At 39.0% G+C, this 13,730-nt stretch overlaps 1 protein-coding gene across 5 annotated transcripts; it reads right to left on the minus strand.

The window, feature by feature from the left end:
• Nucleotides 1-266: 266 nt before the first annotated feature.
• On the minus strand, nucleotides 267-13,133 carry LOC103717783 (DNA repair protein RAD16). Of its 5 annotated transcripts, XM_039126016.1 has the most exons (15): nucleotides 12,968-13,130; nucleotides 11,735-12,885; nucleotides 9,791-9,913; nucleotides 9,642-9,715; nucleotides 8,049-8,109; nucleotides 7,788-7,934; nucleotides 7,568-7,653; nucleotides 5,439-5,508; nucleotides 4,245-4,364; nucleotides 3,891-4,121; nucleotides 1,600-1,704; nucleotides 1,377-1,529; nucleotides 936-1,024; nucleotides 762-842; nucleotides 267-664 (listed from the first exon to the last, which is right to left on the minus strand). In XM_039126016.1, the coding sequence occupies exons 1-15, from the start codon at nucleotides 12,996-12,998 to the stop codon at nucleotides 592-594; spliced, it is 2,595 nt and encodes an 864-aa protein (XP_038981944.1). In that variant the 5' UTR covers nucleotides 12,999-13,130; the 3' UTR covers nucleotides 267-591. The 5 variants fall into 5 exon arrangements, 1 of the variants encoding a protein (XP_038981944.1); XR_005511742.1 differs by lacking the exon at nucleotides 267-664 and having other exon boundaries at nucleotides 764-842; nucleotides 1,600-1,879; nucleotides 12,968-13,133; XR_005511744.1 differs by lacking the exon at nucleotides 267-664 and having other exon boundaries at nucleotides 764-842; nucleotides 1,600-2,069; nucleotides 12,968-13,133.
• Nucleotides 13,134-13,730: the final 597 nt, after the last annotated feature.

The following is a 13,730-nucleotide window of genomic DNA, read 5'->3' on the forward strand; positions in this document are numbered from 1 at the left end:
CTTGTTTAAAGCCAATTATGCTTTCTCTCGTGCATTGCACAGGCCAGCATTAATTAGTGATAGAGCCCGGTTGGTTCTCTTTGCCGATCAAATAACTAGCTGGGCTGCCTGCCAAATCAGGCACTGCAGAGCCCACTTTGCAGCACTCTTTATTGAAGATCCAGAGAGAGAGAGAGAGGAGGGGCAATGCAACTAGTGAAAATCACATGTTACTAAACGACATCTCCCAATGACGACAATATGCAATATAAAAATAATCTACTAAATTGTATTGAACATAGCTGCTTTATCCAACTTATATCAGTTTCATAATTATACGAACTGGCTCCATACAGGCATAGGATTCACTAAAGCCATCTTACAAATCTACTCCATGATTTATCACTAGCAATGTTGTCCTCAAGAAAAAAATAACATTCTACTTTCGTCAGAGAATCTCATTGCCTTCACATATATGATGTTTTCTGTACGGCTACAAAAAGTGAGACTGCTCAATCTTTTCCAAAACATTCTGAGCAGAGACAAGCTTGATATACAAAATACCATCCAGAAATTAATTAGAAGAGTTATTGTCATCCCTAACAATAATGATCAAATGTGGAATAAAAGCCGCAAGTCTGCTTCTGTTAGCTTTCCCATAGCAGCAGAAGAGTTACCTATGGTCCTACATTTTACATTGGGATGTACAGATCAGCACAAAATATCAATCAGAACCTAAGAGGTGCCACTTTGATTATTAGTCAAGAACAAACAAATCTTACCCTTCAAACACTAGCTCCTTCTTCTCTTGCAACTTCAGTATCCGTTCCTCGATGGTGTCCTCAATCACAAATCTCACAGTTCTGAAAAACGTCCAAAAGAACTATGAGGGGCCAAAGTGTTATTATAAGAGACCATTATTAGAACATGATGTCAGAAAAGTTGAAATGGGGCACCTGATGGGCTTATATTGCCCGATTCGGTGAATTCGATCTTGAGCCTGGCGCTCCACTGCTGGGTTCCACCACGGATCCATCAAGAAAACCTATAAACTCAGTGTGAAAACCAATTTCAGCACCATAAAATAAGAGGAACTCTACAAAAAAAATGCCAAGATGTTTATTATACCCGAAGCACAGCAAGTGCCAGGATGCATAACATTATAAAGGAAACAAGATAGTTGCAAATAACCTTCGCAGATTCCATTCCTCACCTTCTCAGAAAAATAATCATTACAGGATTGTTTCACAACACCAGATAATGATGTTTTTTTTTTTTGTAAGGATTGCCTCAATGAAATCTGTAGTGAATTATCTAGAAGAATCTATTGAAATTTGAAAGGAGACTTCCATACTCTCAAAAAGGAAAGCAACAGATAGTGAAAGGAGATTGCTCACATATGATGCCACAGTGAGATTGAGGGCCACCCCTCCAGCTTTCAAGCTCATGAGAAAAATCTTGCAATCCACATCATCGGTGAATGACTTTATAGCTTTCTCTCTCTCAGGAATACTCATGCTTCCCACCAACTGAACACACTTAATGCCAGACTGCCAAACAACATGTTAGTCCGAGCTAACAAAAGCTACCAGAACCAAGTTAACAGAAAGATTAACTTACCCTTTGGAGGGAGAAACCAATCAAATCCAAAAATGATGTAAACTGGCTGAAAACGATTCCTTTTGCAGAACCATCATTTTCAACCATGTCTCTTATCTCTTCCATCTGGGCACAGAATAAGTCAGATACTTGCCACAGGATGTACATAATAACAAGCGAAGATGTTTAAAAATACCCTGCAAACATTAAGATCAGGCAGCAAGAAATTCTCCAACAACTTCTTTAGTGATGATTAAACATTGATCACTGATCCAAATCCAGATTTCAGTGTCCCATACCCCTGTCAGTTGAGACAGTTTAAGAGAAATTTCCTGAATAGTAATTTAATAAAGTGCAAAAAGATGAGTTTGTGATGTAGCCCTTCCAAAATCTCGCCTTTCCTACATCTTCTCCTCAATAATCTAGTATCCTCTCTCGTTCCAACAAGTAACTCTTGATAAGGATACTTCTTTCATCTTTACCTCTCATCCCTACCAAAATGAACCATGGTCACTATGAAATGCATTACCTATGATCCAACATCCATGACTAGCAATATGCAAGTATACCAGTTCACAGAGTACTACTTTAAATGCGTCAACTACTGCACAATTGGAAGCAATCATATTCGCTCTTCACACACTTAGAATAAGGCTTGATCAAATGGGATGGCTGGACCAGGAACCACCAAACCCAGTGAAAGATCTGGAACAATCAGCCAAGAAGATTCAAGCCTGATAATTCACTATCTTAACCATCTGAAGGATCCAGATTTGTGAGAACAATTATGGTTACTAGTGACATGCAGAAGAAAGAAAAAGAAAGAATTCTTGTCTCCTGCAATACCTGGTTTGGAGTTTATTGCTTCTACTTAAGTTTACACGAATGCAGCGTGTATCTGTATGTATGTGGGTGTGTGGGTGCATGTGAATTCAAGCATGTTTGTCTAAAATCTCATATCCTCACGTCCTCGATGAGCAGCCTGGTGATCCATGGTGAGCCTTAAAGCTCCTCAATGATGACTGATGAGCCTTGTAAGAGAGTGATCTAAACTAGTTAATATTTGAGAGTCCTCATGATAAGACCATGATGTTGAGATGGTCTAGCAATCAAGAAACTTAGCATGAAGAAGGATTCAAAAAACTTCACTAAGGGTCAAGAAGCACATACTTAACAAGTGTAAAATGGAGAATTACAAAGAATTAATATTAATGCCAGATTTACTTTAACAGCTATCCTTCAATAACTTAACCTCTAACCTCAAAATAATATCCCCCCCCCCCAACCCCTATGCAGGGCCCAAAAAAAGGACCCCCAGGTCCTTTCATACTTGCTCATCGAAACTAGGCACACAACAATTGGGCTACCTCCTATGTTAACAGTAGTTGGTAATCCTTATCAAGGCTCATCATGTTAGTACTGGACCCCATATCAGTACCATCCTATTACAGTGTCGATATGCGGTACGATACGAGACGACAAGATGTACCGAGTGTTGCTATGTACAAGATTGCATACTGGTTCGGTACCAGCACGGTATGGTACGGTATTGCCCAGTCCGCAAACCTTGGTCCTTATTTTGTTGGTTATGTAATTTAAGTTCATTTGCCTAGAGAAGGACTCTTAACTATCATAAAGCAAGATTATCACCTATCTAGTTACCTTAACTATACATTTAGCAGCACGCTAACATTAAGATGGGTCAAGATTTATCATTGTGGCAAAAAAATTCAAGCATGCAACTATAAGAATTAAGTGTTCATTTGGCATCCTTTTCTAGTGTAGCCAAAGAACAAATGATGAACCAGATTTCTGGGACACCAATGGTTTATGTTGAAGGTGCAAGTCTGATCATATTCATAACAGCCATATAAGACCCCAAAAAAATAAATGGCCACAAATATATTGGTTAAATCTTGATCATTTCAAATCCGAACAACCCAGATGAAGTGGGGAAAAATGCTTGCAATCATAGTACAGAACATATACCAAACTAAAAAGGAAATCCGATTTTGCAGAGAGATGTCCAAAACAAATGCAACATATCTTCATCATCGAGTTATAATAGAGCAACTATGTGAAAGAATTTTGATGTCTATTCAGCACAAACCTTCAAATCTAAATTTTTCTGGACAATAAATATACTGCATTATTTGCCTATCTACACAGGTTATACTTGCTTTGTTTTTGGGGTGGGGAACATTCTTCATCAATGGATGTAGTGGTTCTCAAAACATTTTCTTTTATCAAGAGATAAAAAAAACATAGGTAAAAACTCATGATGACGAGCGGTGAATACCAGAGTATCATACCAGGGCATCAATTTTTGTACTTGACTTAAAGTCTCCAATATCATTAAGTCTGTTTAATATTCCCGAGTGCTTATAACCCTTGATGGCTGTTCGAGACAACTTTTCGGCAGAGTTCTTTGTTGTTAAGTCAACAGTAAGGGGTTTAGAACATGTTGGACATGATACATTCCCCAGAGCTGAAGAGTAATCAATCAAACATGCCTTACAAAATACATGCTCGCAAGAGGTAACCTGAAGAAGAAAGATAAGTAAACCACAGAAGTTGAGAATAATGTGTTGACAGTGTAATAATGCCATATACCTTGAAGAAGTCATGTTCCACTAACAATTTAAATAGCGGAGGGGGATACTCACCACCAGATCTTCTGCTGGATCATGACAAATACCACAATTGTCTTTCACAGTATCATCTTTGCTTCCATCAGGCATTTCAGTAGTTTTAGAATATATCACCAGGTATGGATGGTCAACTGCCTGGCATCGTCAGATAAAATTGATATAACATATGGAAGAAGTTAAGAGTCAGTAGATCGGGCAAATAAAAAAAAAAAATTGAAATAAAAAATAGCCATGGAGAACCCAAATACATGCACCCACAAGAAATTTCGTACATAATGCAACAATCTTTGAAGGTAGGTTTCCCGACCACCAAACAAGAATTCTAGATTTCAACACCACAGTTTTGCCCATAGTAACCTTAGCCAGAAATCTAGCACTACGATAAGATGTCTCCAAAGCAGAGTCGGCGAAACCGTCCCGAACTGAGTGGTTCCGGCCGTCTCGAGCCATACTGATGGCTCACCCGTACAGTTCCGGTAACGGAAACGAAACTCGTTGCCAGAGCCGGAGAAGAAGAAGAAGGAAAGAGAGAGCTAGCGGGGGAGGGAGGGAGAGAGAGAGGGCAGGACGCCGGCCTCCGCCGGCACTCCTCCGACCCTCCCTCCCCCGCTCTCTCTCTCTCTTTTCCTTTCTTCCACGGTCCCTCTCTCGGTTCAGGCCCGGCACGGCCCGTACCAAGTCGTCCCGCCGAAAAACCGGTACGGTGCCCGGTACCAATTCCTCCGACTTTGTTCCAAAGTCATATATAGGATACCTAGATCCATAAACCAAACACCTATATGTAGGACAAGGCTTCCAATTAAGGTTCAGATGAATATTGACGTATGAATAAGATGATAGATAGGCCTACTTCTTGTCACTACATTATTGTTAATTAAAGTTCATTCTCAAAGGCAAGGTTTGCTATCTCCGTACTGGTTACTAGATCTCGTACCAGTACCATCCTACTACAGTGTCAATACGTGGTACGGTAACTAAGATTCGACAATATCGGTATGGTATGGTATAATGTACCGGTTCAGTACTGATATGGTACGACAAACCTTGCTCGAGGGTATCATTAATGACATACCATTTTATCTGAACATGAAGTAAGAGTTTCCTATGATATTACATAAATCATGAACTCATATGCATAAAGCATGACTGCTTAAAAGTAGGAAGCAGTGCTTGCAACACCCAGCAATGAATCAAAGTTTTGTACCATACCTGCCGCAATCGTGTAAGGAGATCAAAAATGTGTGCATAATTGTTCATCAGAGTTCCAGCTGAAACATATCTGGAAAAACAGTGGCCAACCTTAGGAACTTCACTCATGTCTTGAAAAGAGGGAAAAAAAGGAAAGAGAATAAAGGCACGATGAAAATATGAAATCTGATAGGCTAAAAGTTACTATCTATTAAAAAAAGCAACTTTCATTATAAAATCAATTAGGAGGGTCAACTTGGTCAGCCTTTGATCGGAAACATTATGAAACAAGTAGAAACTGACAGAGTAATTCCCATACAGAAGTTGAAATCAAGACAAAGAAAATGTTGAAGCCCCAAGAAATCCTTTCTTGAATGTGCTAGTTACAATTCTGACTCATCTGAGTCTCGAAAAGTATACACTTATCAGTCTAGCATCGTCAGTAAGTTGTTGCTGCAATGTTACCCATGTGCATGTGCAGATTAACACTAACATCTATATTCTAATACATTGGAGATTAAAAATAGGCTGTTAAGGTCCAAAATATAGTAATTACTTATAAAACTTTTAGCATTTACCTAGTTTAGTCATTAACAGTTGATCCTTGCATCCACCAACAAAAATGGATATTCTGAAATAGCATGCATAATTTACTGAGTGGATAAAGGTCTGCAACAAATCAACAAGTTTAATTATCATAAAAAGGACATACAATGTGCATATTCACACATAGAGACAGAATTGGAGTACACACACACTACTTGTTAATTCATTGACAATGGATTTAAACAACTTTGGGCCATCTTCAGATGTTTAAACAGTAAATCCCTCACCTCAACTTGATCCTGCAGACAAAATCTTCCCTCAGATTTCGTGACCTATTACCATGATCTATTTTCCCATTTGTAGATTGCCCCTGTTGAAGACACCTATCATGCGCTGATGTGCATTTGAGTCTCATTTTAGACACCCAAATGTTCCACAACATCCCTCCAATATCCACAACCCACAGAATGCTTCATGATTAGATATCTGCATTAATCAGGAAAATCCATTGCCTTGCCCTTTCTCCAATTTCATGTCTCCTACTTGCTAACAGAACCTGGAGGAGCAGGAAATTTGTCACCTTCCGACACCCTCAGTTGCACAAATCTTCATCTAACAATAATCTTGCCCTTTGGCAAAACTACCTTTTTTTTGTCAATCTCATATTTGGCTATTAAAAAATTCCATGACCGACCACAACATCAGTTCCCTCCCCAGCCTTGTCTACATTTATGTAATTATTTCGTCAAGATTTTCTTAGCAAACTGACATTAATTACTTCAAGAGCACTTCCAAAGTTTACCAACATCTTACTTCCTGACTCGTGCTCCCTCAGAATAGTTTTTTCCTCAAAAGCTTTGGCTATCTTAGAATTGCAGCTAAAAATGCTAATTTGGCCTTATATTTTTTCACATTACAAGACATGAAAAAAGTATTCATTTATATCTCAACACAAACGTACATAAGTGCAGACATACAGATGTGTGAATGTGTTTGTGTTGCCACTTCTCCAACACAGATGCCTCAATCAAACTTTTGTGAGAGGTCGACTTCCACATAAATATAAGTTTTCCATTGTATATTCTACTTACGGATGCATTTCTGCAACCCTCTTTATATAAAACAAACATGTTGTTATGTTATAATTCTAACGAAAGATCAGTTGGTAAATTCTTGTGAATCAGAAGCAAATAATAATTATGACAGCAAATAGTAATAATCTAAGACATGACAAGCCTATTTCAGCTGGTTTTTAATTTTTATCATCAAAAAACGCCACATATGTCAAACTTCTATATCGGTCTTATATAGAGATGCATGTGATATCATCTAAACAGATAAGAACATCCACTCCATCCTCTTCCTTATTACTAATCTCCCATTAAGATTGCATTAATGATGCAGTTGCAGCAGCAAATAAGGTGATTAGTGCATTGATCTAGCACTGATCCACAAGTGGCAACCTTTGCTCACAGTGCATTGTACCTCCAACCTCATTCTGTATAACATCAAGCAGATAATGGACTCTATCGAAAGCTACAACTGCACAAAATGGCATGCTTGAAGAATGATGTAACAAAACAGAAGGGATTGAAGTAACCCACGTATCAAACTGTACACAGCTTTGAGTATATAATGCTTCATAGAACTCCTGTTCATTTCTATCCAGAGTATCTCTCCTCAAGGTAACCTACAAAAGCAAAAAAATCCAAAAGACACACAAAAGTTTCTCATATATCAGATAAATGACACTACTTGCAAGAGAAAGAGAACTAGATATTGTATTTTCCTCATAGATGGGCAAAAGTTTTAATGGCACTTAACAAGTCTTGGTGGAAGTGCAAGATCCGCAGCTCTGCCTTTCTTTGTACGCCTTAGCACTATGTTTTTCAGAACTCTGTCCCTAAGCAAAATCATGGCTCTTCTGCCCTCATCAAATGTCGATAAATTTTGTATGGGCTTGGTTATATTCTGGTAAGAAATAACAATCCATCAGAGGGCTAAAAATTATTTTGAACTAAGATTAATAAATGACAATTATAATGAAAGTAGAAGCATCAATAATTATTGGATAACAAGACTCACTTTGTTCCACCAGCAAAAGTGCCTTGTGGAAGAATGAGGACACTCAGTGCATGTGCTTGAACTGCAACACCAGTAAATGCAAAGAATGCTCAAAAGTTGAGAACTGACTTGGTAAATAAAGTATAAAGAATATAAATTCACAAAAATGTAAACAGAAATAATATTTGACATATTAAGAAAAGATCAGCAATAATGAAGCAGACAAGTGAAAGTATATCAATGAACTGTGTTAAGGAAAGTGCAGCAGCCTATGACCTTGTCTGTGTCACACCAGATATGAAATTCGTGCACTCTTTATTCCTTTTGTAGGCACCTCTTGTAGGTTCATCATGGACTATGCATAGCAGAATGTGCCCGTGGTTATATACATGTTTATTTTTTGCCAGCATGACAATGTGGTGTCTTAACTCTATATGTTCTGTTACATGCTGTAACAGGAATAGCATTCACTCCTTTAATTGCTTTAGAATTCATGGTGTGGAAACCATGACTCTAGGATGAAGGCATCAGAGACATATTTGTGAATCTCCACCATTAAATTGATTTATTTTGATGAGTTTCTCATACACCCTGCTAGCTAGCTTACATGACCTGTGCCAGAATCCGCAAAACTAATAATTCTCTACCATCAGAAGGTTTTCAAGTAGTATTTATATAGTCAGAAATCAGCACCTGTCAAGGTGCTCCATGGTGGCCAGTTATTCGTAAATGAAAATTCAGATTTTACTCTTTCACTGAACCATCTCCCTGTGGGTGGATATTTGACCAAAAATATGATGATCCACACAGAACTGCAGACCTTACACCAAGGCAATTCATCCGCATTATGTTGTTCTACACCCTAACCCTAACCTTTCAGGACAGTACCTAAATCTCATATCAGACAGGCACCAATCCTAATTTTGATAGGGGTCCAAAAGCAACAGAAAAGTAGGCCCTAAAAATCAATTCAGATATACCAAAAACTCACAAAAAAAAGCATAAACTATCCTTAGGCACTGCACTAACTCTATGCTCCTGAAAAAAAAAACTCCTGAGTCATATAGTTCAGTCATCATGCACTTGTCCTTTCTGATCAGGTGATTAAATTATTCCATTCCCAGTACTCAAACAGGAGATGGTCTTATCTGAGGATTTATCACATCATATCCCATTTTAGGTACAACCAAAGCTCTCCGCAAATAATAAGACATGATTACTAAACATTAACTTAAAGTACACATGATTAGAACTTGCCACTCTAAGCTCCATGCAGAAAGCTACCCATAAACTCACCATCACAAGTTTCACACAATTTTCAGCATTTTTCTCGCTTTTTTCTACTTAATATTTCTTCTAGCGAAGGTAATTCATGAGCTAGCACTTGGAAAGGAAATATTTCCGCTCGCGAAGGTAACTCATGAGATAGCACTTGAAAAAGAAAAGCACTCAATAGTGTTAAAGAAAAAAAAATGAAGATATACAGACAGATGTTTCATCACCCCTTCAAACACAAAACATTCATGTTGATCATAAAGATAGCAGGGATCACCATAAACATAGTGATGGAAAGTTATTCTCAACAATCAAATAATCTAATGTTTGAATACTCACCGATAATCAAGAATCTTACAATTACAATCCCTGCAGAAATAATATGAATAAGGATGAATTTGCAAAAAGCGAACCTGTATAAGACATGCCATTGTATCAGCCTAAGAATAAAAATAGCAATTATCTTTGAAATAGAAATGAGCACAAACCAGCGAGTAAAGTTCTCCAACTCGATTTTGTAGAGGAGTGCCACTTAATGCCCACTTATATAGAGATTCTAAAGCAAAAACAGCTTTTGCAGTATTGCAGCGTCTGTCTTTTATGAAATGAGCCTGCTCAACAATATAAAGCGTCTCTGTTAGTAATTAATAAATTGGTTTGCATGAGAAAAGAAATCATTGAACACAAAATAAAATACCTGTTACAAGGTTCAGAATCAAAACTAGTCATTTAATCAAACAGCAAGTTAGCAAATAACATCTCCAAGGTGACCGCAGAAAATTAATATATCAAAGCCAATTCAAAGCCTTATCTTCTAGCAGTATTAACAAAAAGATGGCGAATTTAGTGATATTTTGTCTGCTGTTAAAGAATGGTAATTGGACCTTCTTCATTCCTCTCCTATATAGTTAAGCACTCTGACATGGTTCCTATTTGTGATTGATGGTCACTGCATCAACAGCCACTTCTAGAGGCAATTCAGTCATATCCCAATTCAAAAAAGGTAACCCTATAGGAACAAAATGAAAATTTTTTGTATCCCCTAAAACCTCACAACATGGCTGCAACTCGTGGTTTTCTTCTCGAACATTCAATGCCAAATTTGGCATCCTGGCCCAAAACTGAAAACCAAACCCCCATATATCGCACCAAAAACTTGCTTTTACACCTTTCCCAAGAAGGTTCGGGGAAATATAGTAGCACTTTAACAAAAAAGAAAGTGACCTGTTAATGTAATACTCAGTTTGTCGTTTCATTTGTTCCCCTCCTCTCCACAAAGGGCTGCAAGTGGCTCCAAAAAAAAACTGACTGCTTCCGAATTTCAACCCAGATCATGTTGGATTCGGACAGAAAAATAGATCCCCTCCCCCCCCCCCCCCCCCCCCCCCCCTAAAAATAAAAAGAGAGATTCATATTTGGATGTTTGGATATTAAGGTTTTCCTGGGTTCGGCTTCAGATATCTGGACATTAAGATATTTTTCACATTCAAATAAATGCATGATCAACATATTATTAAAACAAATAAATCCTCTTTGTTCAAAGTGTTCATATGGGCTTGCATAACATTGGCATGGATGAGCATACATTTATGATGACTAAAAGATGTCTAATTAATTATATGAATTCTCCAGGTACTTGTCATAGTCATTCTTATCTAAAAACATCTATCGGCCTAGATTTTACAATCTAAAGCTGTCCTTATTAATATTTGCTCCAAAATCCAATTTGTATCCAAATTAACATCTGAATATCTGACAACAAATGTGGATATAATAATTTCCAAATTTGTAACCATATCCATCTAGAAAAATTATGAATACTACTTTTAGCATATTTGAATATCCATATCCATATTCACATCTGCTGGATAAATATGGAGATGGGTATAGATATACTAAAATGCAATCCGTATGTGATCGCATATAGTCCTATATCCACCTCTCTCTCTCTCTCTCTCTCTCTCTATCTATCTATCTATCTATCTATCTATCAACATATCATATATAGAAATATATACGTACATACATTTATCTCTCTCTCTCTCTCTCTCTCTCTCTCTCTCTTTGTGTGTCCGTGTGTCTTCTTTCACCCAACTTTCTCCAGTTTCTTTGCAGCCCCGTCACTGAGGGATTTTCTTGCAGCAGAATGAAATCTGCAAGCCCAAAGTGGAGATCTGGTTTCTTTTTCATATGCCCATACCTAGCATATAAAAGCTCCATGGGTATTGCCAAACTTTTAAGATTCATCCTCTCCCAAAATCCCAATTACAGCATAACATTTACACACTTATTAATAAATTATAATTTTCTCTTTTGTTTTCACTTGTCAAACTTTTTCAGCCTAAATTGGAATGAAAAGTTCAGCCAAACTGAAAACTTATGAATTTATCAGATTCATCACCACTATATATCAAGCTTGCACAACCAATTACCTCATCCAAAATAATACGTTGCCACTTCCAAGAATGCAGAACTGATTTTCCTTCGGATGAGCCTAATGTATTTTCAGATGGCTTCTCTTGCTTCCTAGTCTTCGAATCTCTCTTGTTCTTCCTTTTACCCTTCTCATCTTCTGAGCTAGACAGAAATTCCTCTTGCTTCTCTCTATTATGACCTCCCTTCTTCTTCCCTTTACCTTTTTCATCATCCACAGATGAATACTTCTTCTTCTTGCTCACTTGCTTTGATTGTTTTTCTGTCTTCTGAGCATAAGGCCCACAGTAGTACTTCAAGTGAACCTTCATCTTGTGAGGGTAGAATGACTTATCGCAATATTGGCACTTCAACTTCGGCGGCATCATATGTTTCCTATAGTCAGACTCAATCGTCGAGTAGGTTGTCAGTACGAAATCATAGTTGTTGAAATCATAATCAGTGTTGGATCTTTTTGCCCCATGATAGACCAGCACCCTGGCGGTCCCTTTCTTTGTGTACCTCTCGATCTCCCCCACCCATTGGATCACCGCAACCACAGGGCAGATGACAAGGGTGCATTTGGTCCTCGGGAGCGGAGAGATCGAGCAAGAGCCCATATCAGAACTTGTGGCCCCACCGACAATACGCGTGCTGAGAGAGCGGGCAGTGAGGACGAGGGAAATGGCCTGGATGGTCTTGCCCATACCCATCTCATCGGCAAGAACCCCCCCTCTGAACTCAGACTCCTCCTGCTTCAAAGCCCAGGCAAGCCACTCCTTCTGGAACCTAAGGAGGGGAAGGACGATGTCCGCGGACGGCTCCGCCGTCTCTGCCAACGGCCGCTCAAGATCGAATTCTTCCGCCACGGAATCGTCCACCCACTTCTCATTGTCCTTCTCCCACATCTCCCAAATCAAAGGGGATTTCCCCTTGTCCTTCCTAACCCTGCTCTTCCTACTAGAGGACTTTCCCTTCCTTCGTCGATCGCTTCCAACACCACCAATTTCTCCAACCGCCGCCGCCGCCGGCGGCGGCGGCGGCGGCAACGGTTCTGCTTCCTCCTCGTCTTCGAACTCCTCGTCGTCCAAATCGATGACGAAATCAGAATCCGAAGTGGAGAAGGATTCATGATCGGAGAAGTCTGGGGCCTTCATTCGCCGCTTCCCCCCTGGAAGGCATCAAAACAAGGAATCAAGAATCAAGAATCAAAATCGAGAAAAAAAGGGCTCTGTTTGTATAAGGGGACGCACCATTTCTAGGGTCTCGGCGCCTGCGAGGCATCGCGATGAGATCGATCGGAGCGAAGAGGGAGAGGGGAAAGGGGACGAGCGAAAAAAAGAGCGAGAGCGGAGACGAGAGAAGTGGCAGCGAAAGGGCTCGGGGAGTTCCCACGTAGGATGGGACAAATGACGCAAAGGCCGTTCTATTTTTAGCAAAGGGCTGTTGAATCGGCGGGAACTTCTTGGCGAAGCATCCGTCTGGGAAAATTGCCGGCTCATGGGTCATCCAAAAGGGAACAAGGTTGGCCGCAACTGGGCCGGCTTGCTTTGGGTTAGATTGGGCTGATAACTTAATCTTAACTCGACCATGATAAGATGACCAATAAGTTTTTATGATTAAATCAATTCAATTTATATTTTCTAGACCAAAAGGCTAAAGATCATGCTTTTAGATGACTGAGTTCCAAACTTTAGATCAATTTTATTTCGTACTTTCTAGATCAAAAGGTTAGAGATCATACTCTAAAACAATGAATAAAGAGGAGGAGAACGCACCTTCCATGGCAACCAAGAATCAAGACAAGGTATATTGTGCATTTAATCTTCCAAGCTCTTATGTTCGGGGACGATGGGGCAATATATGGGGCTGGAACCGGTCTTGTCTCATGTTGATATGGTGAATTCCATATGGTGTATCATCTGGTTTTATGAAATAAATGGTCATGATTGGATTAGATCACTATAAGGGATTAAATCCAGGACTAAACACAATTAACATTCAGATTTAAGTATA

This window comes from Phoenix dactylifera, chromosome 4, assembly GCF_009389715.1.
Source record: "Phoenix dactylifera cultivar Barhee BC4 chromosome 4, palm_55x_up_171113_PBpolish2nd_filt_p, whole genome shotgun sequence".
NCBI classification, from domain to species: Eukaryota; Viridiplantae; Streptophyta; class Magnoliopsida; order Arecales; family Arecaceae; genus Phoenix; species Phoenix dactylifera.